The sequence below is a fragment of the Calypte anna genome, chromosome 6 (genome assembly GCF_003957555.1).
Source record: "Calypte anna isolate BGI_N300 chromosome 6, bCalAnn1_v1.p, whole genome shotgun sequence".
NCBI lineage: Eukaryota > Metazoa > Chordata > Aves > Apodiformes > Trochilidae > Calypte > Calypte anna.
In genome coordinates this window covers 18,031,977-18,057,543 of record NC_044252.1, presented here as the reverse complement: position 1 = coordinate 18,057,543, position 25,567 = coordinate 18,031,977, and the positions used below count along the sequence as shown (strand labels likewise).

Genomic DNA, 25,567 nt, shown 5'->3' with positions numbered 1-25,567 from the left:
TATTTACTGAATGCCAAGAATATTTCTGGAGGCCTTTGAGTGCAGGCTGCTTCTCTGTCTGGATCTCCTCAGTCCTCGCTTGTCATGAAGATATTTGCAGTCTTCATAGTCACAGGGTGAACTAAGCATTACTTAGGTAAAGGAATATCTGCACCTGTCCAACAACTAAGTGATGTTCTTCTGACACAGGTTTTCTTAGTTTGAATTTCTTGGCATTTGACCCATAAAAACAAACTACTGCCTGCTTAGGTGCCAGGATAATCTTACATCTGAACATCTTTTGGGTCTGGCTTGCTGCTGTTGCTAATATGAGGAGAGAGAAACAGGACAAGAATTCTATCAAGGGATTAGATGATTTAATTTAAACAAAGATCCTTAATACTTCGATGGAGAAATGATTATTTGCAATATGGGGGTTTTCATGGGATAACACTTCTGTCTCAGGTGAATTATGGGGTGTATTTATCTACAAGGGAAGAGAAAGTAATTTGAAGCAAAATGATTTACAAAAGCTACACTTTTCCAAACTGAAGTGATCCCTTAGGTGTTCCTGCTAATATGTTTGTATTTTCAGCAATCATCCCCATGTACCTCAAATTCCTCTGACTCCAGTCACTAATGCAGCACCATGGAAAACAACATGTGAAAATTGCAAAACAATCTACAGTGGTTTATAAAGCCCTATAACAACCCTTATACCCATATTCTAATAGTATATTAGATAATATTACTGATAATAGTAACCTTCGAGTTTTTACTGGATGAGTGGGGTCCCTATGGGAAGCCTTATGGGTGTTTTTTCATTATTTCAATGATTTTATGATACATTTTCTCAGTTGCATCAAGACCCCAGATGAAATCAAGGTGTCCCCAAGTAGGAAAATGCTCATGGTAAATGAGATTAGTAATCCGAGGAAGCAGCTTTGCCATGTCTTTCGGATCTGCAAATTTGTCCAGTCCACCACTCCAAACAGCAGTTGGGGTGCTTATCTTCTCTATCTTGTATGCAGGAGGAGTAGACTGTAAGAAAGGGAGGAGGCCTGAGTGAATGCTCTTGCATCAAAACTTGTGTTTGGAGAAAGGATTCTGTGCAAACACCTCTCTCTTTTCCTTTTGCACTCTCTACAACAGAACAGCAATGATCAAGGCCACCCTCTGTAGGGTCTATTTTCTGACCACATTCCATGCCCATGGTGAAAGGGGATGGTGCATCCTGTTTCTGTGCCCTCCTGTAATGCCTGTCTCTGACTTACCTGCAGTTTAACACCTGCTTGTGCCCTTCAGAGGTGGGGATGTGGAAAGAGAGGTGTCTGTGCTTATTAGGCAAAGGCTGCGGATCTGTTGTTCGTCTGTGTCTGCTTTTGTCCTGCATGGGGCCCTCTTTAATATGGGGCACATATTGCAAGACTTTGAGTTACACAGTTCCATACTTCACCTGACACTTTCTATAGATCACACTGTTGCTACTTATGGAGTAATAGCCACTGAAACTTCTTGCCTTGCATAACATCAGAGTAGAATCTGAAGAAATATGGAAGAGTTGAATGGAGATCTTCTGAGTCCTGAGCCAAAAGGCTTAAGGCAGGATGGTTATTTGTTTACTGGATGATAAGGGACCACACATAAGATGCTTTTAATTTGACCTCTATTATCTAAGGGTTGTTTTGTTTTTCTTGACTGCTTCTAACCATCCTAAGCATTAGGAATAACATATTATCAATTCAAAAATTCAAACTTAAGTATTTAAAGACTACATGTGTGAAAGGAAGATGTCTGAGAAATCTTTCCTCATTTGTAAAACAATATAATAACCACCAAAAAAGTGCCTTGTCTCAGTGGAGAAAATCTCACTACAAGTCAACTGATCTGATCAAATTTTACAAAAAAATTGTCAGTGTTTCATGAGGAAAGAGACATGTCTAAGCTGCTGAGAAACAACCAAAGCTGGTAGTAACCAAATTTTGTTTGTTTCCTTTTTTCTGTATAGAATGCATGAGTTCACCACAGCAGCAGTCAGAACTGTGCTCTACTGAAGCATTTCTTCTATTTTAATGGTAGGTAGCTTCCCAAAAATCAATGTAACTCTCCGTGCTCATCCAATCCTAGGACTTGAGTGTAGCTCTTAGCCTTTTTGGAAGGGCAGATGAATTGACACACCTTTGGATACATCTCTGCATCAGCAGGGGAGGCAAAATTAATTTCTGCTGCTGTCTGCTAGGAACTGTCTATGTCAAGTCTGAAAACAGGCTTTTGCACTTTACAAGTGACAGGTTCAGGTGAAAAATAATCTCAGACCACTCTGTCTTTCTTTCCGTAACATTCAAAGCATTCAGGGAGCTAAAATCTGAATTTTTCAGTATTTCCAGGGCCCAGTGTTGAGTTTTCAGGAAAACCATATTTCCTTACCTGGTTGTATTTCTTCATGTTTTCCTTAGAGCCGTAGTCATAAGCTTGAAACTGGTCTGCATGTTCTATCTATTAATGTTGTAACAAAAACAGATAAAATTTAAGTGTAAAGGGACTGAGAAGCAGTGTAGGATTAATTGCCCTGACAATGATTAAAGCCAAGGCTCAGGCAGTGGACTGTGAGTTGTTCCCACCTCTGTTTATTCCTCTGGTTACTTCCAGGGATACTGAGGATGGATGGTAGGGTGAAAGGCTTCATTGCCCTTCTCCTTGCTGATGCACTCTCCTAATCTTCAACTGTCACCTTAGGTATATTTTATTACTAAAATTTTGCTTGACCAAATTTGGGGTCCCTGTTTATGCCATGAAAAGGGGTTCAGTTTTCACAATGAAAAGACCTTCATGTCTAGAACATATCAGGGCTATTACTGGTATAGTGTAACATATGATGTCTTCTCACTCATCTTTTCTTTTGTGTGTCAGTTTTGTCAGGCCTGCTCACAGTGGTGAGGATATTTCCAGAGGCTCTGTAATTCTTACAAGAGTTTGGCTGTGAATGAGTTATGCTCTGACAGCAGTTTATTTATGTTTAAGTAATTGAGAATCCTCTATAAATCTGCTAACTTGTCTATATTTTCTGTATCTGTGCATTCCTGATCTAGATCCTGGGAATTTCAATCAGAGGTGTGTGCTGAAGCATGAATATATTTAAGACCATAGTAAGTGTTGGCAGAAGTGGCCACAATTCTGTGCACACGCACTGATGTATTTCTGAGCTGACTCTCACCATGGTCTTTTTTAGATGCCAGGAAAAGAGGCAGTTCCCTGGTCTGCTTTAGTGCCAGCAGAAAAAAAAAAAAAAAAAGCTTTAACCTGGATCACTTCCTTGTCTGGCTCATCCCCCAGCTGCTCAAGTTTCCACTATACTCCTACTGCCTGCCAGGTCCTAGACTATGCTTGTGTTCACTTCTGCAGCTTTTAAGGCACATGTCTTCATAAATAAAGAAGAAGGCTGGAAGCCATTAGAGCCCAACATACAGAGAGCTGTGGTGTGCCCTGGGGAAACCTCAGTGCCTGATATCAAAGGGACAATTCAGGTAATGGTCTGGTGAGCCATGGGAAATGGCTGGGGCAGGTGCTCAGGGCAGCATGTGAGAAGATGTGAGAGGCAGTTTCCCAGATCCACCTCCTCTGGACTTCCCTAGAGGTTTTCAGTTGCACAAAAAGCAGCAGAAAGAATGGTTATGTGTCAGCAGGTGGTTATACCTGATGCCAGTGAAGAATGTTCTGAACTGAAGTTCCAGCAGGTGAGTGTGCTATGTATGTATCTACTCGACTCTGGAGAGAAAGCACAAATATTACAAAGGTAGGAATTGTGACAAAATAAATCTTTGAAGGACCCGAGCAACATACCACTGCTGTGTTAAAACCCCCTTTTGATATGATAATCATAAAATCTCCAACAGAAGATTGAGAGAGGATCACAAATACATGATTTTACAGTAGGAATGAGTACATATAATTTTATCCTTTGGATAAAGTACTTATTCATATGGAAAACATTTGGGAGGTGTGTATGGTCTTCCCCTCCCCCCACCCCCCCCAGTTTCTGCAGTCTAGATGATGCTTTAAATAGTGCTGTGCATCATGAATAGAAGAGAATTGCTAATAGACTGTCCACTTGAGCATAATGAGGCTACAAGTGTGAGTATTTTTTGTACATATTAAATAGTCTGAATAAGAAAGATCAAAAGCTACTGAAGAACAGACATATGGAAGATCTACAAGAAAATAAAAATAGTAGCAGCCACAGTAAAGAAATGAGACCTTATTGCTGAGAGAAGCATCAGAAAACATCTTTGAGTTTTGGCTGGAAATGTTTTGAGATGTGGCAACCAAAAGAAACAATCTTTTATGTTCAGGATATTCCTAATGTCTTCCTATTCAGGAAAGAAAATATGAATTATGCAAAAGAAAAAGGGTCTTTCTCTCCCTATTTGTCCTTTTCAAAATGTTTTGATATCTGTTCAATTTTTCTTTGCCTTAGGCTCAGAAGAGGGAACACTGAAGAACATCATTGCAAGATGGAAGCATTCTAAATTCAGCCTTCCTTGTGTGATTTGAATGTGTCAGGTAGCACATCTCAGCATTAGCTGACATCCTAGTTGACATTATTTGAAAACCCCAAAACATTTCTCTGTGTCCCTTCTATATGTAGATATAAGGCAGAAATATTGTTTTTCTTCAAGATTACTTTAGCTTTTCTTGTATTAAGGTTGTTCTTGGACATGCTTACCGTGTTCATATTTTGTACTCTGTTCCCAGCTAAGTAGCCAAACATACTGCCACAAAGTTTTCCCAGATGTCTGCAGAACCATGTCACAGGTCCTTTCAGCAGTTCATTCTGATGAAGAGCTCCTTTGCAGCCAAGTAGCAGCTGGGGGAAAAAAAGTGCAAAACATTTTTTTTTTCTTTGTTGCAGGAGTAGTTCATGGAGAAAACAGTCACTCCATCTTCTCTAATAGCCTTGCCTCTTAACTGAGGTTGTTGAAACTTCTTGCTATTCAAATATCATTTAAAGTTTATTCTTACCAAAAGCTCTTCACGTATTTTTCCTGTTTCTGATTATTTGGCATGAGTCCTGGAGATCAGATGACCTCAGTGAAAAAGGACAGTCAGCTGCACTCATGACTACAGAGCACAGAAGTCCCTAGTACCTTCTAGGTAGATACATAACACTACACTGTGAGTATTGCTACTAAGAGGGAGCTGACAAATAAGAAGATGTAGAGCTGGATGCTTTATAATTACATAATGAGTACAGCTTGGACAGAACGAGCATGTGCTCCTGAAGTTTGACATGAGGTGTAGCATGTATGATTTTTACCATTTCCAGAAAATTCTATTAAATTAGAAAATTCTGGAGTGAAAAAGGTATTTCTGTGTAAGTTTCCTTTGCCATTTTAAGAATAAATATTTCACAAGCATAAACGAACTGCACATCTTATAAAAATAAGATGTGAAATGCCTTATTTGTGGTTTTCTACTAGTGCTTAGGGATAGATTTAGTAGGCTGTGTTCAGCTCCTTTTATTCTTATATTTGTAAGCTTCCTTGAGAAATATTTGATTCAAAGAAACAATGGTGAAGGTATACGTGTTGTGTTCAGTTCTAAAACTGCACCTTGTCAAGCCTTGCAGCTGAGCTTTTTGGAAAGCCTGAAGTCTACCAACACTATCAGCAGTCTGATACACTGAATTAATTCTAACTCATCACTTCCCTAAAATCAGTTCAGATTAAGAGAATCCAGTTGTGAAAAAGTGGAAAAGTACATCTTTTAGAAAGAGGAATGACATACCCTGATCAGTGACTGGGGAAGACGTGAAAATTCAATCATAGGACTGGTAGCATACGTGGTTGTAGTTACTGGTGCCAAGGCAAAGAATACCTTAATCCTTTGAGCCAGCTCAGGGTAAGTAGAAAATGCTATGAAGCCTGTGAAAACAGAAGACACAAGTCCAGCTAGTGAAGAGATCTCAACAGGCCAAATAAATAAAACGTAGTATTCAGAAAAAAAGAAGTGAGGCTACATTATGAGCCCATTGTTTGTTGTGCATTTCTGTATGGCAGACCTAACAAAAAAGATTTTTCATTAAACTTTTATTTAGTGGACAGAATTTATTCTAAAAATACCATTTAATTAGTGCATGTCCTAATAATGATTTTATAAAAACTGATAATTTTGCATTAAGGTCATTTTTATAGGAAAATATGCATTATCCAGATGCTTTACCAGATTGTCTCCAAAGTTCCCCCGACTAACAAAATAATGAGATTTTCTTCTTGGAGTCTTTAAAGAATGTATAACTTGATGATGGCATGCAGTAATACAATTATCATCTGTCTAAATTTCTCAGCTGATGGATTTGGTGTTTAGGAACTGGTTGCCTAAAACATTGGTAGCTAAAGACAAGGGAGATCTTGGCCTGAATAATTTGTTCTGCCAAAAGATCCACAGAAGTCACTTATGAGAAGAAAGGAAATATGACCACATGCCACTTCCCTCCATACTGTGCTCTTTTTTCAAGTTTATTTTTGTAAAAGGGCAATAAAACCGTGGCATAAAACCCAGTGTCTACTCATGGATCTTTCATGTCAATCATACCTACTAACAACATTTAAAGACTATAAGTGAGTTGATGTTGCTATGCAGGTGCTAATCATAGAATCATAGAATCATAGAATTGGCTGGGTTGGAAGGGACCTCAGAGATCATCGAGTCCAACCCTTGAACCACCGTTGCAGTTGCTAATAACAAAGAAGTTTCTAGCACCAATTTTTCTTTTTCATTTCTAATATTCAGTGTCTGGTAATTAATTTTTAAATAGTAAAGCAGTAAGTTATAGTCATACTTGAACTATGCTTTAAGTAGCAATCTGACATTAAATTGAGACATAGTGATTTACTTTTTAATTCTTTTGTCTTCTGTCATTTGAACTGCTTTATGGGTTGTTGCACCAGTATTCACATCTAATCCCTGAAGATTTAACGTATAAATCTTAAAACCTGATATTAATAAAAGCTTATTGTTACTGAAAGAAAAACATCTTTAAGATGATTAAGAAAAACATCAAATTGTTGTAATACTTGGAAAAAACAATAAATAAATAATTTAGAGTGAAATTGAGAGGATATTTAGTAAACTATAGTACAGAGTACTTGGTAAATAACAGCTATTATATACCAGTAGTCCTTCAAGAAGTTAAAGGTGCTTTTGGATCATCTATTATTTGCTTGTTTTAAATACAACAGTTCTTAGAAGTTTCCCATACTTTGCAAGTGTCAGTTGTGAAAGCATTTATTCTTTCAGTAACTTTTTATGAGAAAGATTCTTAACAGTGAGATAATCCAATCAGGTATTTGCATTAACAGTTTTATGCCTAGGTAAGCCCCTGAGTGATGAGCATAGTATACATCCTTCTGCCCAGATTTATTCATGATGAAGTACGTCTCTGCCAGGATATCGTATTTACCTATCTCATCAAAGTTAATGTCCCTAATTATTTAAAAAGTGTAAATATATTTGGAACTGCTATTAGGATTCTTTGCTTACCAAGAATAACCAAAGCTGGTTTTAGGAAAACTTTGTATATTTTCCAAATCTCAGTTCAGAGGACACTGAGAAGGACACTTCTCAGATTTTCTAGCTCTACATAAACAAGTGAAACACCTGAATCAAGGGTGATCAGATAAGAACCTACTGATGAGAAGACCTACTAATCAGATAAGAACATGAAAGATTATGAACCACAAGTGTCCTGACATTACCTATTGCAGAGCCTTCGGAGAGACCACCATAGTATACATCCTTCTGTCCAGTTTTATTCATGATGAAATACAACTCTGCTGGAATATCATATTTACCTATTTCATCGAAACTACAGGGTAGAAACACAAAAAGCCAGCAGGCAATTTAGCTACCACAGTGTGAGTTACTGAATGTCTGTTTTGTTCATTGCACTAAAGAGAACTCATTAAAAGATGAGGTTGCAGGCTTTCTCTGCATTCTTGCTTGAGTTGGAGAAGGGGGTAGAGGGATGCAGCTGTACTGCCAGGCTGCCTGATGGCTGGGGCTTTCTCTGGGGAGGTCCCAGTTTTACCAGTCAGCAGCAGCCCTTGAGGGACTGAATGTGATCAGTGCTCTCACCAGCATGGGTCACAAAAATTTTTCTCAATTAGCATCAGTTGTGATAAATTGGATTTCTAGACTGAGTTAAGCAGTCCCCTCTCTGCACCTGGGGCACAGTATCTGGTGGGACACTTCAAGGTTACAGATACCTCCCAGTTTTAAAGTCTTTTCCCCAAAGAAACCAGCACTGTGTACTGATAAAGGTAATAAAGCTATGTATTTCAAGCTTCTTTTTCTTTTTCCGGTTTCTTTTTTTTCTTTTCTTTGTTGATTCCAGAAGAGCCCCTCCACATCACTTAGCCAAACCCTTTTTATGACCACAACCAGTATGCCCAGAAGTGGCTGAAGCTGTGGAAAAAGGGTTGGTCTAGCCTCCTTAGATGTTGCATGTACCCCACTTTAAATAAGATTATATGAAAAACAGTATGGTTTTCCTTTAAAGGGAAACCTTAATTAAAAGGAAAAAGGTTCTGCACCCCAATATTAATTAACTATCCATGCTTGCTAGTCCCCTGGAAGTTGCTCTCTTCAGCTGTTTTTTTTTCTCCATGGAGTACCTGTACTGCCAGAACTCCTTCTGGCAGGGCTTAAGGGTCTTGTGTTTTAAAGACCAGGTGTTCCCTCGGCTGTTTCCCAGCCAGACGTCATAGCCAGCATCTGCGAGGAGGAAGCCCAGACTGTTGTTGGGCAGGTTAGAAATCCAGTGGGTAGCATCTCCTAAATTGCCATGGTGTAGCAAGACTGCAGGCTTTTTTCCTGTAAAAGAAGGAGGTTTCCTTATGATCTAATAGTAGTATGTAGTTAAAATTGAGGTGTAGAATATGGTTTTGCACGACTTTTTTAACCTATATGCAGAATTCGTGCCTCATTCCTGACTCAGTGCTCTTACAGAGGTAGGAAGGTGGGGAACATGCCACTGCATATGTAAAGGGGAAAGATGGGGGACCCATGTAAGAGTTGGCTCTCAAACACTCAAATCTTGCAACTGTCATACCTTTATTGTGGCTGTTCCTCCCAGCAGGAATTCTGTAAACAGCAAGGATGTATCCATCCTCTGTGGTAATGTGGTATTCCTCACTGGGGTATCCATGGTATCTGATAATTTCACTCTGTGGGAAGCCAAAACAGTTTGTTAACAGACATTTACAGTGTAGAGATAGGCGGAGAAGGGATCTAGGATGCTAACAACAGTGAGAGCAGTTGAGCTGTTTGAGTAACATGGCTTGTGTATGCTCTTTTATACTGTATCTCTCAAAGTGAAATACCAAGAGCTCAACTTAGTCGGGTAGAGGCACCTAGTTATGTTTGAAGCTTTCCTAATGTACCCCATACTGCTTAAGTTTTGGCTAAGTAATCTTTCTTTAGCAGTGGTAACCGGCAATGACACAGGCTTATAAAAGCTCATGACAGTGTTTACTTTCCCAGTAAATGAGATTATTCCTGGGCCTTGCAAGTTATCTGTTTCTGCATGAGACAAAGCCAAAAAAGCTGTGGGGTTTGGTCCATAATTCATCCTTTCTTGCCAAAGTGTGATTAGGCAAGCCATGCAGGGAAGGCAAACAAGGGTGGTGTTCCCGTCACTAAGGAGCTAATGATACCACCTACACCTAATTTTTCATGTACTAGGAAGAAATGTTTGATGATCCACAACAAGGGTTCTGGGATTACTTGGTGTTCAGAGACCCTGCAGTCTGAAGAAGGGAGGTTTGACCTCCCTTGCAAACAGATTGCTGCAGAAGGAGTGGACTTTGCTTCCCTTGAGACTGGGAACCAACTTTTGCCTCCACTGCAAAGGAATTCTTCTCTTCAGCAGCTCACACTGCTTGGACAGGAGCACCAAGGTTTCTTCTAGGGGGATGCTCCCTGTCCCAATGCTGGAGGAACACTTTTGAAAGAGCCCTACTTCCAGCCTCCTGACAGGGACTGTTAGTGATGAGAGGGTGGTAGTGGTACTGGGACTGACAGTTTAGGAAGGAAAGGAGAGAAGGTGACCCAACTTACAACATTCATAAAGCATTCGGGGTTGGGAGTTTTCCTGTACTGGCGTTTGTCCGAATCTGGAGTGAAGAGCGTTGTGGATCCTGCTGAGAAAGCAATTCCCTGGGAGCAGAGCAGCAGGAGGAGACACCACATCTTGGGGCTGTGTGAGAGGACACGCAGGGGTGTTTGAGTCAGGAAGAGAGTGCTGTGGAAGTAGAGAGGAAGAAACAAGTGGGACGTGTCCTGAAGGTTGCCCAAGACGAGTTCCCCCAGGGGCTTCCACAAAGGGTGTGAGAGGGACTGTCCACAGCTCATGCTGTGTAGCAGGGGCCAGAAGTGAGCCAAGGGCTCCAGGAAGATGGGGAACTGACCTGCTGGAATGTATGGTTTTGGTGCTAGTTTGTGCCATGAGTTTGTTCCTTTCTCTCTCATGTATTGTCCTATTTGCTATTGAAATGAGTGTTTTAGACACCTGGAGGAAGCGTTTTCTCTTCATGGAGTTTTGGGACTGACTAATGGTACCAGGGAAGCTCTTTTGAATAGAAATTGTAAAGTGCATTCTATTAGTTAGTGCTCTGCTGTTTGGCTGTAGCCAACTTTGTAATCAGCATAAAAGAAATGGAGAGGTCATAAACCCAGTATATTTTCTGATGTACCAGTGGCAAGATAGAAAGTCAACAATGCATTCCTGAGAGAGTCAGGATATTTTTTTTTTCATCTATATTGTATTTAGGACTAAAGGCACCAGGGCAGTAAATGTGGGTAGTAGGTAATAGAATCTCCTGATTAGCTTACAAGGGAAGCTTAAGTGTATTTGAAAATGTAGAAGTAAAATATCCAATTGATGCACACACTTTGCATACCAAGATTTTCATGCATTCACTGAGACATCTGTAGAAAAAACCCATCAACATGAGTAGACCAAAATTAAACCATGAGTTACTCCCTTTCCCCATTTGAGTAGGTCAAAGACTTTTTTCTCTCCTCATCTTTAGCAACCACATCCACTGATGCATAGCATCAGGCTTGCAGATCAGAAAGGATGCAGTCTCTCAAGTCTGATGAGCAAACACAGAAAACCACAAGACTACCCATCTTTATGGGTACAGGCAACAGAGAAAGAGAGGATGAAAAGATCTGTACAATCCACTTACCTCTGCTTGCACTGCCTTGCTTGTGCCTCCTGCCACAGCTCCTGGCCTGTGCCCACTGGCAGACTGATTCACTAACAGACACCCTTGCATATATATAAAGATGGACAAAATTTCACTTAGGAGCAGCAGTAGAGTGCTCTGTGGTGTCTGCACATAAAGGAGATCAGGTTTAAGAGCTGGCTTCCAAGTATTTAAAGGGTGGAAGGTATTTTATGATAAGCAGAAACTTGGCATGGAATTTGGAGAGATCAAATTGCACCATGGGGCAGGAAACAAAGTGCTTAACCTGTAATTAGGATACTTACCAGGGTCCTAGGGGATTCCTGTTCCCTGAAGCTATGACAGATCTTGACCTATGCTGGTGCCTGACATGCTTAAGCAGAAAGGGCTTTATGAGGGAGCCTAATGCTCTTTGGTTACTGTATGCCCATGTAACAGAATTTCCTTTTCACCTTCTCTGTTTGTTTTTGTGTTTTTTGTTTATGGTAATTTCTGACTGTTCTTTGGGTCATTTGACAACTGTGGTGGAGGTGGAACAGATCAGTAGTGCACATAAAGGACTGCAGCTGACTCCTTAAGCTCAGCCACAGGATGGGCTGCATTTTTCATGTAAAAAAAGGGGTTCACTGTGTTTCACAATGCAGTCTCTGGTTGTTGCCATGAAGGGGTTTCTCTGTGGCTGTTAGTAGTTGGGGCTATTGAGTTAATTCTGCCCTGAAGCCTTTACAGTGCTGCATGGGTATTGGCTGGGTAGCTAATGTGAAATATGCAATATAACATATATTTGAATAAGTCTCATGCCTCATCGCAGTTGGATTTCTTGCTTGTGCTTCACAATAAAGCTCTGACTGTAAATCTCATGGCTGATCTTCAAGAGGGCCAGAGATGTGATGCTTGATTAAGTAACTGTTCCTACTGTTCCAACAGAGATAATGCCTGAAGGTTTCATAGAGGAAATGCCTGCTGTGTTTCACAGAGGAGTCTGGGTTGGATTGTTTTTTTATATTTTTCTTCTTTTTTAATACTTTTTTTTGTTACCATGCATGTGTATATTGGTGTTAGGAAAGTATTAAATAAACTGCTAAATTGTTATATTAAACAGCTGAACAATTTGATGTGTCTTCCAATGAGATGAGTTGTAATCTATAAATTCTAACAACCTAGCCAGTTGACATCAGAGGACATTAATTCCTTAGGATTTGGATGACAAGAATTACTGGCAAGGAATACCTTTGAGATATTACTCATTCCATTGTGTCTGTAGGCTGACAAAATATTCATGACATGTTGAAGGATCAATCTGTTGGGAGGATCCTAGAGAGGTTTGTCACCATTAGGTACAGTGTATGCTTCTGCTGGAAGGCAGCCTCATTTTCTTCTTATAAACAGCCACTGAGAGTTAGAAATGGTGTCAGCAAATTGACACTACAGTTAGTGGAGCTACAATACTTTTGGCAGAGAAGGATAGAGACAGAATGAGTCATTTTATATGGCCTCCCACCTCACTGGAGAATAAATAGGTACCGAGAGAGGGTGGCCTACTTAATAAGAGACTGAAGCTAATTATACTGGGAACTCTCATTCAGTGTGTGGGATCTAGTTGCTTCCCATTCCTCAGTAGGCATTTGAAGTTGTTGCACAAGGTCTGGGATATGTTTTATTCAAAAGTAGCTTGGGTAGCAAACTAGCTACCATTTGTAGTTACATATTTTATGGTTTAGGTTTCATGCCTTCTTTTTTCTTTTTCCCACTCCCTTTCTTCACTTGTGAAATTTTCTTCCTCTCTCTCTCACCCCTCCCCTCCTCAGCCTGTTTTGCTACTTTCCTTTTTAGGCAACTGGAGGCTGTTGTTGCAGAAATGACAAAGGAAAATGCTCCTCTGTTGTAACTTGTTCTGTCAGTCCCCTGTTGTTCACACGTTTACGTGCCTGGGTTGGGTTTCTAAGATGAATGACTGTTTCTATCAAGTAGAAATGACTTGAAATAGATATAGCTTAAGAGCGATTCTTTTAAGTTAAATGTTAACCAGATTCAAACAAGCTCAAGAGCATTTCAAGTGAGGTTAAGCTGTTGGGCTGGTGAAGAAGAAGAGCCTCAAACAGTGAAGAATAGACATGGGGATACTTTATTCAGAGGTATGTTACTATTTTCTGCACAGTAACCGAAACTATTGTAGATGTGAATACTCACCTGGGTTTGGTTTCTTTCCACCACAGCCTTCCATAAACAGGCTTATACTGATCTGGAAGTTCTTTCCTTTGAAATGCTTTATTTTGGCTACTACAAACTGGGAGGAGTGCTGTTTGTAGGAATAATGAAAATACAGAAACCTGTGTGACTACACAGACAAAGTGACTGTTCAATATTTTTTTTTTTTTTGGTTTGTGTTGAGATCAGAATAATTTTGAGCACAGTGCAAACAAAAAACAACTTTGCAAACTGCAAATAACTCCTTGGCTTAGGTTGAATACAGATAATAAAGATTATATCGAAGAAAACATCCCTCCAGCTCCATGATTGTTTAGGAATGTGATTTTTTTTTTTTTTAATCTATGTTTATGGACTTGTCCCTAGAAAGGGGTCCATTTAGCAAACCCCTGGATTTTTAGCATAAGTGCTAAAACTTAAACATATTCATTATTTTATAAACTTTCGATTTGTACACTTGGGAACAAAAGAGGATTTTGTTTCTTTTTGACTCTGAATACAGTGGATTGCACTGCTGTTTCTTTGTCTGGAGATAGCACAATATAGCTATTCCTTTAGTAGCTTACATTTCTATGCTGAAAGCCACCTCTTTTATTTATAAAAGGCTGTTCAATGAAATCAAGTATCTTCTCCTCTTTCAGTATTATAGAGCTTGAATCTGAGCATAAGGTGATTGGTGGGTAGACTGACTCTATTCTGAAAGGGTTTGTTGCCTCTCTCCAGATCTACTGCTGTGAGACAGTATTGTGCAAGAGACCAGTGCCATTTAGCTTAAATAAAGAAGTGTTTAGAGAATATTCAAATGCTGCCCATATCTTCCATGCTCATTAGGTAATGTTTTCATGTACTTTAGTTCTCTTGCTTTAAAAATTTTGAGTGAGATATAGTTTTCTGGGTAAAGTATGGTTCGTTCATAAAGAACAGAAATCTAGAGAATTACAAACAAGAAAGTGTCAGCTGCCTTTTCTGAGAGGTATATATTTGATATTAATGCATCTGTCATCATTGCAAACACGATTTAGACTTTTCTGTTTAGTTTGTAGTACACCTCTGGATAAATATTAGTGCATAGGAAGAGACCGTGGACTGGTTCAGAATATCTGAACATTATGAAGTGACTCCTTTTTGTCTACACAACTACGAAGAGTAGTTGCTGTCATTTGTTTTAGTGGTTCTATCCTGACTCAAACCAGGACAGCTGTAATTTAGGCAATCCCCTGCAGCTCTGAAAGAAAGTAACCATTATAATCTGAACTTGCTCCCCCAGTTGGAAGACCAGTTCTAACTTAGCCTCCTCTCTACTAGCTGAATGCTTTGTCCTTAGTTAGGTGCCTTTAACCTTTATCTCATGTGTGATAGAATTTGCTGTAGAGTTACTTCATGTTTTATCACTATGAAGATAAAGTGCCAAGAAGCTCTGAAAACAAGTATCCAAATTCTGATGTGGCAGTTCACCTGAATGGAAGTAAAACACCAGATCCTGATTTCAATCACATGACCCACAACTGATTAAAAAAATAATAAATTAAAATACAAATTGTGAAAAAGTATTGTCCTTATTCCTGATGGTGAAAGTTTTTTTATTTTTATTGCACTGCTTATCTGGTGATCTTTAATTGGGTGATCTCAGAAAGTGTTTGACTGTCATAGAATCATAGAATGGCTTTAGTTGGAAGGGACCTTAAAGATCATCTAAAGATCATCTCCCCCTGCATGGTCAGGGACACCTCCCACTAGATCGTGTCTCTCGTAGCCCCAACCAACCTGGCCTTGAACACTTCCAGGGATGGGAACTCTCAGCTTCCCTGGGCAAACTGTTCTGCTGTCTCACCACCCTCACACTAAAGTATTTCTTCCTAATGTCTAACCTAAGTATGCCCTCTTCCAGTTTAAAACCATTACCCATCCTATGACTACATGCCTTTATAAAAAGCCTACTGCTCACCTTTCCTGAAATATACTGGACAATTAAATCTTCTGAAGGGCTTGTAGAAAAAAATAGTGTAAGAAGTGAGATTCTAATCTAACTACAGATGTTTTGCTTTAAAACTGCATACCCAATTTTCATTTCTACACCTGACTTGGTTGATCATCCCTCAGTCACTGGCATATTTTCAAACTCTAATTTTCAGTACCTAGTGTCTGCCCTTTCCTTTCTTCAGTTTAGCAGTGACATGTGCTGTAGTTCATGCTTAACCCTGATGCTGTGGCAGGGAAACGGCACCACTGGTCAGGGTAGGAGGAGTTTGGTGTTCAAAGAGGTGCTCTCTTCCTCTTCACCTAAGCTGGAATTCTTGGTTCTGCACTGCTTCTTTTCAGACCTAGAGCCACTGTTTACATTTGATGGGATGCTTGATGTGCATATGGCAGGACTGCTCTGCAGTGTTCTGGAGGTGGGCTGGGTCTGTTTGGGGTTCTCTGGGGTGGTTGGAAGGCTGGGGTTTACAAACGATGTGGTGTAAGTGAGAGTAGCCACTTTACAGTCTCTGTGTCTTGGACTGTGAACATTTTCACAAGTTGTAAGCTCAGTTCCCGTTGATCTTCAGTGTTTTTGTTGTGGAAGTGCTGGCCTTTGTTTCTCACAAGTGCCTGGAAGAGATGCCATAAACTTTAAATCTGTGCTCCAGTTGCCAGTGAATCTCTAACAAAGGCAGCTGCAGGGATTCTCCTGGCTGTCCTCAGCTGCCATGAGACTTCTGTACTTGAAGACCTCCTTTCCACAGCTGAGTCATGATCTGAGAAAGGAACTTTGTGTTCCTCTGATACTGCTTCTATCTTGCACATGAAGCTCAGTTATTATGAGTATGTATCTCATAGACTTATTTCCCCCTTGTGTATAATGAGTAGATAACAATAATGTAATAACCATAACATGGACCAAAAGCTGATTCTTAAGCTACATCTTTGTTGAGGTCTTCTAACACTGTAGAAAACTGAGAGAGGTTTCCAGACTTTTAGTCTCCATGCTTTTCTGAAGGCAGAAAGGAAATCTGTTTGGATGGAATCTACTGCTTGTACATAACATAGTCCCAGCTCTATGTATGACCTTACTGCTAGTATTCCAGACAGGTGCCTCCTAACTGTGTGTATGTAAGAAACTTTATTAATTGCCTCTGAATATAGTTTGGAGAATTGTTTAAAACAGCCATAAGCATAGTTAGTCCTAATTTAGGTAGAGCTGCCATAGTGACAACCAAGTGAAAGGTGGAAGTGGGATATGTGCAAGGGTATCACTACCACAGATATCTTTGCACACTTCTCAAGCTCCAGCATGGAGCCAGTCAGGTTTTGTGTCCATTCTGCTGCTACTGGAAGCCTGTTTTGGAAACAATTGGCTCTTCTCTAATACTTACCCTTTAATTTGTTTTGAAAAACTTAAACAGCCCTGTCTTTTTTCTTCCTTTCTGACAGGCAAATCAGTCTTTCTTCAAGCTCTTCACATTCCTCAGTTTTGTAGAGTTTTTACACTCCTGCCAGTGTCTGAATTAATGTTTGGACTCAGATGACAGGAACTGTATTCACTATCCTGGTTTAGAGCCTTCAGTAACAGCTCTCTTCTGTCTCTCTGAGAAAGACTGCCTAATATAAAAGTTGCCAGTGGTTGCTCTTTTTTAACACCTTTCTCACACAGGTGACCAATTGCCAATTAGTTGTAATTTTTCCTATCTTTACTCTTTCCTTAACACATTTTTTCTGAAGTCTAATTGTTATTCATATCAAAATACTGATCTTAGAGTTGTTTGAATTGCTTTGTTTCTTCACTTAAATATTTTGCTGTTATGTTTCTTCTTCATCCAAGATGTCCCATTTGTTAATTTGTGAGGTATATTACAAGTCTAATCTCCATGATTCCTCACTTTTCTTTGACTAAAAGAAGCATTTCTAGAGTGCAAACCAGCAGAGCAGGCCTCAATAAAATTCCATAAAGCCAGGAAAAATATTTGTGTTTTTTTTTTTGTTTTGTTTTGGGTTGTTTGTTTGTTTTTTCTTTGTGGTTTCTTGTTTGTTTTGCTTTGTTTTGTTTATTTTTAAATATGAATGGAACATGTTAATGCATGAATGAATCAGTTTTACAAAGAACTCCTACTGCAGGGGACTAATAATAATTAAAACATACTTTAAATATGTCAGTCACCTGCATATTAGGTTTCATAAAATTTAAAGGAGTGGCTGTGACTCCTATGTGCTGGTCTCTGTGCATAACTTCAGTATCAAATCATGTAGTCTCTGAGGAAGTGGTAAGTGCTACATCATTATTCATGGATCTGGAACAGGGTTTAAAAGTAGTAAAAACTTTAGAAAAAGATTCCACTGGTCAATGAGAAAATCAGTTTGAAATGCTTTGAGCTTAATGACAAAGCAAGTAAAATTCTTTGAGAGAGCACAGAAAGAATAACACAAAAGAATGTCATTTGGTGAGAGGAGCTGCTGAATTAGCAAGAGTCAGGCTTGAAAGGAGTGAAGTTGTGTGGGACATGGCTGGGATTTAAGCAGGTATTCAACCAAAGAGCAAATCACCTGCATGTCTAAAAAAGCAAAGTAATATTTAAAAATAAGAAAAGTAAGGAAATCAGAGGTGCAGACAGACTCCACTTGATCTTCTCTTTCATGAAGATACACATACTGAAGGTGAAGATTTTCATGAAAATACAGTACAAGACACTAATATAATAGAACAAGATTCTAGAGCAAACTGTTCATTTAGATGGTACCATTATGTGCTTGTCTTCGAAGTCATTAAACATTAAAATGTCATTAAAACAGTTCCAGTTCCGGAGGAGTGTATAATAGCAAATGGTACACATAGGCTTGTAAAATTTATATTGTTGCATGTATTCCTTGGAGAATTTTGCCTGATATAATAAAACAAAGCATGAAGTGGTGCAAGGTCTGGAAGACGTATAAATACTATCTAGAGAAAGCAAAATATCTTCTCTAATGCAACTCTCCAGAAGACTAAGCAACAATGACACTGGATGTAAGCTTGTGTATTAGATCTAAGTATTTCTGAAGAGAAAATTTAAATAAGATGAATGCTTTTAATGTGGGGGGAAAAAAAAAAGCTAAATGCGGGGGAATGACAAAAGGACTCAGAGTTCTGGTCCTCTCTATGTAATGTGTTTCTGATGTAATAAAAGGAGAACAGACAGGAAAATCTGTAAATAATATTTTTTAAAACACCTGTCTCATTAAATGGTGTATAAAAACCTCAGTGTAGAAGGTAAGATAAGAAAGAACTTAATCTCTTTTCCACTGAAGTACTTCAAATGCTACCAACCTGGCAGGCTTCCCGCTGGTGTTTTCTGCCAGTATTAGGCCATTAGAAACTCATAGCACTTTTGCCATTTTCATCCTCTTAGTCTCAGCTCTTGCTGCTGGAGAGGCATGGAAGATTGGGTCTAGGGTGCATTGAAATAGCTGAGCGAAGACTTAAACAGCAAGCAGTTCCCCAAAGCCAAGAATCCGAGCTGTGGGCTTACATGTGTGGCTTTTTAGGTATGAAGTTCGACTTGAACTTGAAGGTTCTGGGACTTGATGAGTCAGAAGTGGTACCCTTTGTATAGCAGTTCCCATCCCAAGGGGAAGCCTGCTTAGGCAAGCTTAGGGCTTGTCAGCACTTGCTACTTAATTCAGTGACCAAATAATATGAGATCAGAAGCCGGGCTTTTTTTTTTTTTTTTTTTTAATGGTTGCAAATAAACCTGATTTATTTCTTGGATTATAGACGTGTTGCTCAAACGGAACAGAAAGTTCAGTCGCCTGGGAGTGCGAGGGCTGTGACTTCTCAGGGTGAGGGCTGAGCTGCTGAAGGAGTATCTCTTACCACCATCTTCTGGAAACCACGTAGAATTACAGCCCCTATTACGAGTGTTCTAGGCTGTGCAAGTAGTAAGGTAGAATGGGAAGAGCTGATACCTCAGTGAAACGTGTGCTGATGAATGTTATCTTCTCTCTTCAGCCCATTTGTCAGGCAGCTTATAATAACGATTTCAATGAAGTTCGCCTCCTTTTGGAGCGCAACAGCAACTCCCTGAACGTCCAGGACAGCGTTGGTGGAGACACCCCCTTAATTTGTGCATGCAAACAGGGAAACAACAGGATAGTCAGCTACCTTCTAAAAAGACGTGCTGATGTCAACCTCAGGAACAGGGTAAGTGGGCACCAGCAGTAATTCTTCATTTGCAGTGACTGCTTTGTCAGGTTCCTGGAGTGTATGTGTGGGAACACTGGCAGTACTGCCAAGCCTGAGGTTTGTTTCCAACTGAAGCAAAAGTGTAGCCCCCAACTAAAAACTTAATAAAACATTTGGCTTCCGTCTCTCTTCTTATTTATTTTCCTAACTTGCCATGGCACACAAGATAGATTGCCAGCCTGAGTTTCTCTCTGTGTTAACGCTACCAGTGTAGGTAACACTGCATGGCACCCCCAGTGGGTTCTGCCCACTTAGCTGAGCAGCACTCTGCATTCATCTTGACCTCCAGCTTTTATCTGCCCCTTCTGAAGCTTTTCTTTTCCCTGTCATTTTCTTCACTCTGTTTAAAGGAAAGTATGAAGGAGAGCCTGTCCATTTCTCACAAATGTGTATCTGAAGAGAGACTGACTCCATGAAATCCTTCTTTATTCTCTCTGCACATAATAGCATGCTGGAAGGTGAAGAAGGAAGTTTTTGCCTGTTCTTCACTCGGTCCCTATTTAAAAAGTTCCCTACCTGCTTTGTACAATAGCAGTGACTTGCTCTTTTTCCTAAGGTGATAAGAACGTGGGGTTTTGTGGAATATTTCTTTGTATATTAAAATTAAAAATTAGCTGAAATATGTATGTTTTGGCTTGATTACTGATTTATTTTTATGATGCTAAGAGTGCTAAATAGCCAGGGGAAAAAAACCACAAATTTTTCAATTTTACTGTATCATCTCATACTCCAAGGCAATGTTTAGTGATTCTTATACATTTTTGGCTATCTTATATCTCTCATTTTCAGTGTATTTGTTTATTTCATAGGAGGGCAGCAAATGCTCATGAGGTCAGAAGCATGTTCTATCCTGTCTTTTCTTCTTGGTGCAAAAGGCTCTCCTTCTTACTTTAAAGTCCCTTTGTAAGGGTTCAGTATTTTGCAGTAAAATAATTCTAATTGCATTGGTAGATATTTGCTAGCTGAGCCTGGATATCTTAAATGTTTCTTTGCTTCACCTTCACAAATGGAATCATGCCTTTGGGCACAGAGCTTGTCTGTGGTGCTTGGGACTGAAAATGGGAGCAAAGGATGACAGAAAGGCTTTTCTGCTGATTTGGGGCCCCCAGGTAACACTGAAATCTAGCTTTACAACCTGCATGTCTGTTTTTAATACACAAGTTAAAATCTCTACTCTTTAGTTGCTTTGGTACAAAGAAATATTTTTTAAGGTCTCTTCTCTGTAGGACTATGCTGGGAGGTTTGCTACTTGTCTGTGTTTCTCATGTCTGCCAAATGAGATGCCATAAACTCATGTGTGTCTTTGCTTTGCTTTGTAACACCTCTGGGGATTCTTCCTGCTGATTTCACTTGCTGGGCAGTGGTGAGAGCCACATGAGATGACCGCTCTGCTTTCTATCCTAAAGCTGTATCCAAGTTTGCAGACATACACATGGACTCCTTTGTATCCTACATCCTACTTGAATGTGTAGCCCAAGTTCTGTGAACCTGGATCTGTTAAATGTGATTACACTTAAAGGAAGCAAAATTAACGTGTGTGTTTCTGCTTGAAAACACAATAAATATTTCTGGTACATAACCTAGAAGAAAGCTTGTGAAATATAAAATTACCTACTATTGCCAATATTTAACTAATATAATCAGATAACTAGGCCTGGTATTAATCAGAGTTATTTTGTGTTTAGAAAGACCGCACATGTCTGCATTATGCTGTGAGAAAACGTTTCACCTTCCTTGACTATGTGCTCATCATAATCCTCATGCCAGTTATGCTCATTGGATATCTTCTCATGGTGAGTTTGGATGAAAGAAGAAAAGCCTTGTACCTTTCCCTTTCACCTTATCACCTTTCTCATGGCAATATTTCAGTCCAGAAAGCTGTATAGAATTGTCACGGTTTAACACTGGTCCGGCGATTAAACCGAATAACAGACGCTCTCTATTAATGTCTCTCTCTCCTTGATAAAGAAAGGAGAGAGAATAAGGGAGAGAGACTTATGGGTTGGAAACTAAACTACACAACTTTAATGAAACAGTAATGATAAATAGGTAAAATTACTAAATATATACAAATATACAGGAAAATGGATACCACATTCCTCCCCCCTCTTCCCCAATAACTCTCACGTCACCACCGAGGCTGTAGGGCAGCCCTGGGAAAGTCCAGGCTGGACTCCTGGAGTCGGCAGCAGTCGGGAACCGGAGGCAGGAACACACAGATATGGGCTGGCACGGATCAGGACCACAGGCAGATGAACAGACAGGATCCTTCCAGGATGCCGGGTGAAGGAAGGGAAGCAGGAAATCAGGAAAAGATCTGGCTCGGCCCACGTGATGCCTCAAATTTATACTGAGTGTGACGTATATGGGATGGAATACTCTGTTTGGTCAATTCTGGCATCTATCTTGTCCGTTCCTCCCTAAAGGAGGGTTCAGGTGGGACCTCTTTATCCTCCTGGACAGTAAAACATTTTCCTCAGAGCTGAGGAAAGCAGTGTCCTTGGCTCTGCATACCAGTCTCTGGCTGGAACTATAAACATCAAGTGTTATCAATCATAGAAGCACACACTGTCTGAGAAACTTGCTGTTAATTTCAGAGAGACTACTTACAAGGGACTTAGCTAAAAGCAAAAGTACAGAAACAGAAAACCACCTTTATCCTGGCCCAAACCAGGACAAGAATACAGACAAGAGTTTTCATTGCCGGAATGACGGAGAATAACAAACAAAAAAGGCAGTGAAAGAACAGAACTGAATCATTGCATCAGTTTGGCACATGCAGGAGCCAGACACTCTTCTTTTGTGGAAAAAAACACAAGCCAGTATTTTGCTAACATCTACTTAGTACCATATGCAGATGAACTCTCTTACTGTGTTACTCTTTCCCTTGCACTAAATAGATCTCAAAGACTAAACAGAACGAAAACCTGATCAAGATGTTGCTTAGAGCTGGAGTGGATGTTAATGCTACAGACTTTGTAAGTGGACTTTTTCAAATGCAAATGATGCAACATAACTTAAAGCAGACTTCAAGATCTTTCATAGAATCTTCTAGCAATATATTCCTGTTTTCAGAGTAAGTTCAGAAACTGAACTGATTGTGATATACCAGGAGGATTCACTGCTTCTCCTTAATACTTATGCAATAGTTTTGTTGTGTTCACAGAAATAAGTCTCCACATATCAACTAATTCTCCCTTTCTGACCAGTGGTCTGTTAAGAGGGCATTGTAGAGATACTGTATAGAGATATTGATGTATTAGACACTTGATCCTCTAAAAATTCTAATGATACAAGGATCTGAGTTAATTACCATTTATGAGTTCTTGGACTGGAAAAGACTGTGGGCAAAGGTAGAAAAGGGAGCTCCTCAGTTTTAGCAGCACCAACTTCTAAAACAACAAAATATGTGCAAACATTATTGCTTAAGGCATAGTTGTTGAGATCAAGATAATGGAGACTTCTGAAATTAGAAAATCATAGAATCATTTGGTTTAGAAAGATCATCTAGTTCGAATGCCTCGGGGCAGGGAGACCTTCTGTTTGACCAGGTTATTCAAAGCCAATCTGGCCTTGGACATTTCCAGGGATTCACAACTTCTCTGAGCAAGCTGGGCCAGTGTCTAACCTCAATCTTTCAGCTTGAAACTACCCTCCCAACATCCAATTACTACATGCCTTTGTAAAAAGCCCCTCCCCAGCTTTCCTGTAAGCCTCCTTGATATACTGTAAGGCCCCTATAACGTCTCCCTGGAACCTCCTATTCTCCAAGCTTAACAACCCCAACTCTCTCAGCCTGTCTTCATAGGAGATAAGCTCCAGCCCTCTGACAAGCTTCATGCTTCAAGCTTCATCCTCTGGACTCACTCCATGAGTACATAGCACATAGTCCACTCTGGGCTCTACGTACTTCTTGTGTTGGGGATCTCAGAACTGGACACAGTACTCCAAGTGGGATATCAAAAGAGTGGAATAGAGTGGCAGAATCCCCTTCCTCTACCTGCTTACCATGCTTCTTTTGAGACAGTCCAGGATACTGATGACTTTCTGGGCTACAAGTGAACATTCCTGCTCATACTAAGCTCATCAACCAAAACCCCCAGGCCCTTCTCCTCAGGGCCTTTTTCAATCCATTCTCTGCCCAACCTGTATTTGTGCTAGGGATTGCCTTGACCCAAGTGCAGGACTTTGAACTTTGCTTTGTTGAACTTCATGTGATTTGCACTGGCCCAACTCTCCAGCCTGTCAAGGTCCCTCTGGATGGCATCCCTTCCCTCCCATGAATCCACTGCACCATACTGCTTGGTGTCATAAGCAACCTTGCTGAGGGTACACTCGATCTCACTATCCAGAATTACTGTCTTCTGGATAAAGGTAATAAACCCATTTTAAGAGCTGCATCCTGGGGAGTTTGTTTTTTTTTTTTATTGTACTTCTTTCCCTTATAAGCAAAAATTGGTTTTACTGTGTAGTATACTGTAACAAGAAATGGTGTGTCTTTTACATCCAAATGTTAGGGATAAACTGATAAGGCTACACGTAGTTGCATTTGCTTAAGATCTACTAAAGAAGTAAGAAAACTAAATTCATCTGTTTCTGTTTCCCTTCAGTCTGGTAGCACAGCTCTTCACTATGCTTGTGAAATGAAAAACCTGGCAGTCATTCCTCTACTGCTTGAAGCTCATGCAGATACTTCTGTAAAGAATCAGGTAAGAAGGTGAAGATGATATCTGTATTTCCCTCTCAGGATGGTGAACTAGTACATTGTAGGCCCTTGTTGGTGTGCAGCAGCTTGAGAAAAGGGTACACAGCCTCCTTGCAGCATCTTGGTTTGTTCTGTGCTATAGAGCAATGTTTGCTCCATTGCCTTTGCTGGCCGGAACAAATTTGAAGTCCAAATCCTTCACTGCTGAATTTCTGCCAGTAAAGACTGCTTACATGTTCACTGTGTTTGTAGATCTCTTGGCTACCTTTCTGGTACCTCTTCTTAACTGGTTCTCTGCAGTTGATCCTCAGATGCAGGCTGCAGGGTAAGAGCCTCCCTTGGTGCTTTTCATGTCACTGAACACCATTCTTCTGAGAAGGGCTAAGCCTAGCTGCTTCTGTCATCAGAAAAGCTCAAATGTTGTGCATATAAGTATTGGCCTGTGAGTATCTACATTACTGAATTGAGGTGAGCAATGTTTCCAGGACAGCAGCCCTGGAAAGCAGTGGAATGGCTGTCAGCACAGGTGGAGAGGACTCTGACCCTGCTTCACTGAGAGTGGTGTTAGACTCACTAAGTTCTGAAACTTTTCTTTTAAGCAAGAGTGTGACAGTGAAATTTAGGCAGGGAGGGCACTGCATCTGGGTTGCAAATTGAAGAAAGCTCTTTGTACATGGCTTACATCTACCATATTGCAATGCATTTCATCTCTTTCTTTTCAGGATGGGGAGACTCCCTTAGATATAGCAAGAAGATTGAAGTTCCACGACATTGAAAGCATGCTAAGGAAAACTTCCTAGTCATTAAGGACTCCTGAACACACAGAAAATTACCTCACATGCAATCCATCTTGCACAGCAGGAGGAATCCGGCAGAGGGCTGAGAGCTGCTACTTGACAAAGATGAAATTTGTTCATAACCTCACAGTCATGCAGGCTGAAAGGAGTTACTTTGATTTTTAAGCCATGAATCATTACATCAGTGTTCAAAATACTGCCCTTCCCATCTGCTTCCCAGTTTTATTACTTGACTTGTGCAAACTGTGCATTTTGAAAACTAGCTATAGCATTTCTGGAAGCTTAAATATTGCACATTTGTAACATTGTGAACAATACAAAATTAAAATTTACATCAGAATGTGTGGTACTTGTTCCATAGGGGATACACCTGACAACTGAACAGTATGCCACAGCAGCTTATGCAAAACCTGGCACCCTTTCTCTTTGTATTTCT

General features: G+C 40.0%; 2 protein-coding genes across 3 annotated transcripts; one reads left to right on the top strand and one right to left on the bottom strand.

Annotated features, from left to right (window-relative positions):
* Nucleotides 1-786: 786 nt before the first annotated feature.
* LOC103535914 (lysosomal acid lipase/cholesteryl ester hydrolase) lies at nucleotides 787-10,230 on the bottom strand. The gene is made up of 9 exons (XM_008502024.2): nucleotides 10,096-10,230; nucleotides 9,089-9,203; nucleotides 8,652-8,850; nucleotides 7,734-7,843; nucleotides 5,764-5,900; nucleotides 4,703-4,843; nucleotides 3,673-3,744; nucleotides 2,407-2,475; nucleotides 787-1,020 (listed from the first exon to the last, which is right to left on the bottom strand). Exons 1-9 carry the CDS (start codon nucleotides 10,225-10,227, stop codon nucleotides 787-789), a joined length of 1,209 nt encoding a protein of 402 aa, XP_008500246.2. The 5' UTR covers nucleotides 10,228-10,230.
* Nucleotides 10,231-13,342: 3,112 nt separating this feature from the next.
* ANKRD22 (ankyrin repeat domain 22) lies at nucleotides 13,343-25,166 on the top strand. 2 transcript variants are annotated; one of them, XM_008502025.2, is made up of 6 exons: nucleotides 13,343-13,363; nucleotides 19,396-19,587; nucleotides 21,315-21,422; nucleotides 22,530-22,607; nucleotides 24,240-24,338; nucleotides 25,057-25,166. In XM_008502025.2, exons 1-6 carry the CDS (start codon nucleotides 13,343-13,345, stop codon nucleotides 25,132-25,134), a joined length of 576 nt encoding a protein of 191 aa, XP_008500247.2. In that variant the 3' UTR covers nucleotides 25,135-25,166. The 2 variants fall into 2 exon arrangements, with proteins under 2 accessions (XP_008500247.2, XP_030309445.1); XM_030453585.1 differs by lacking the exon at nucleotides 13,343-13,363 and having other exon boundaries at nucleotides 19,372-19,587.
* Nucleotides 25,167-25,567: the final 401 nt, after the last annotated feature.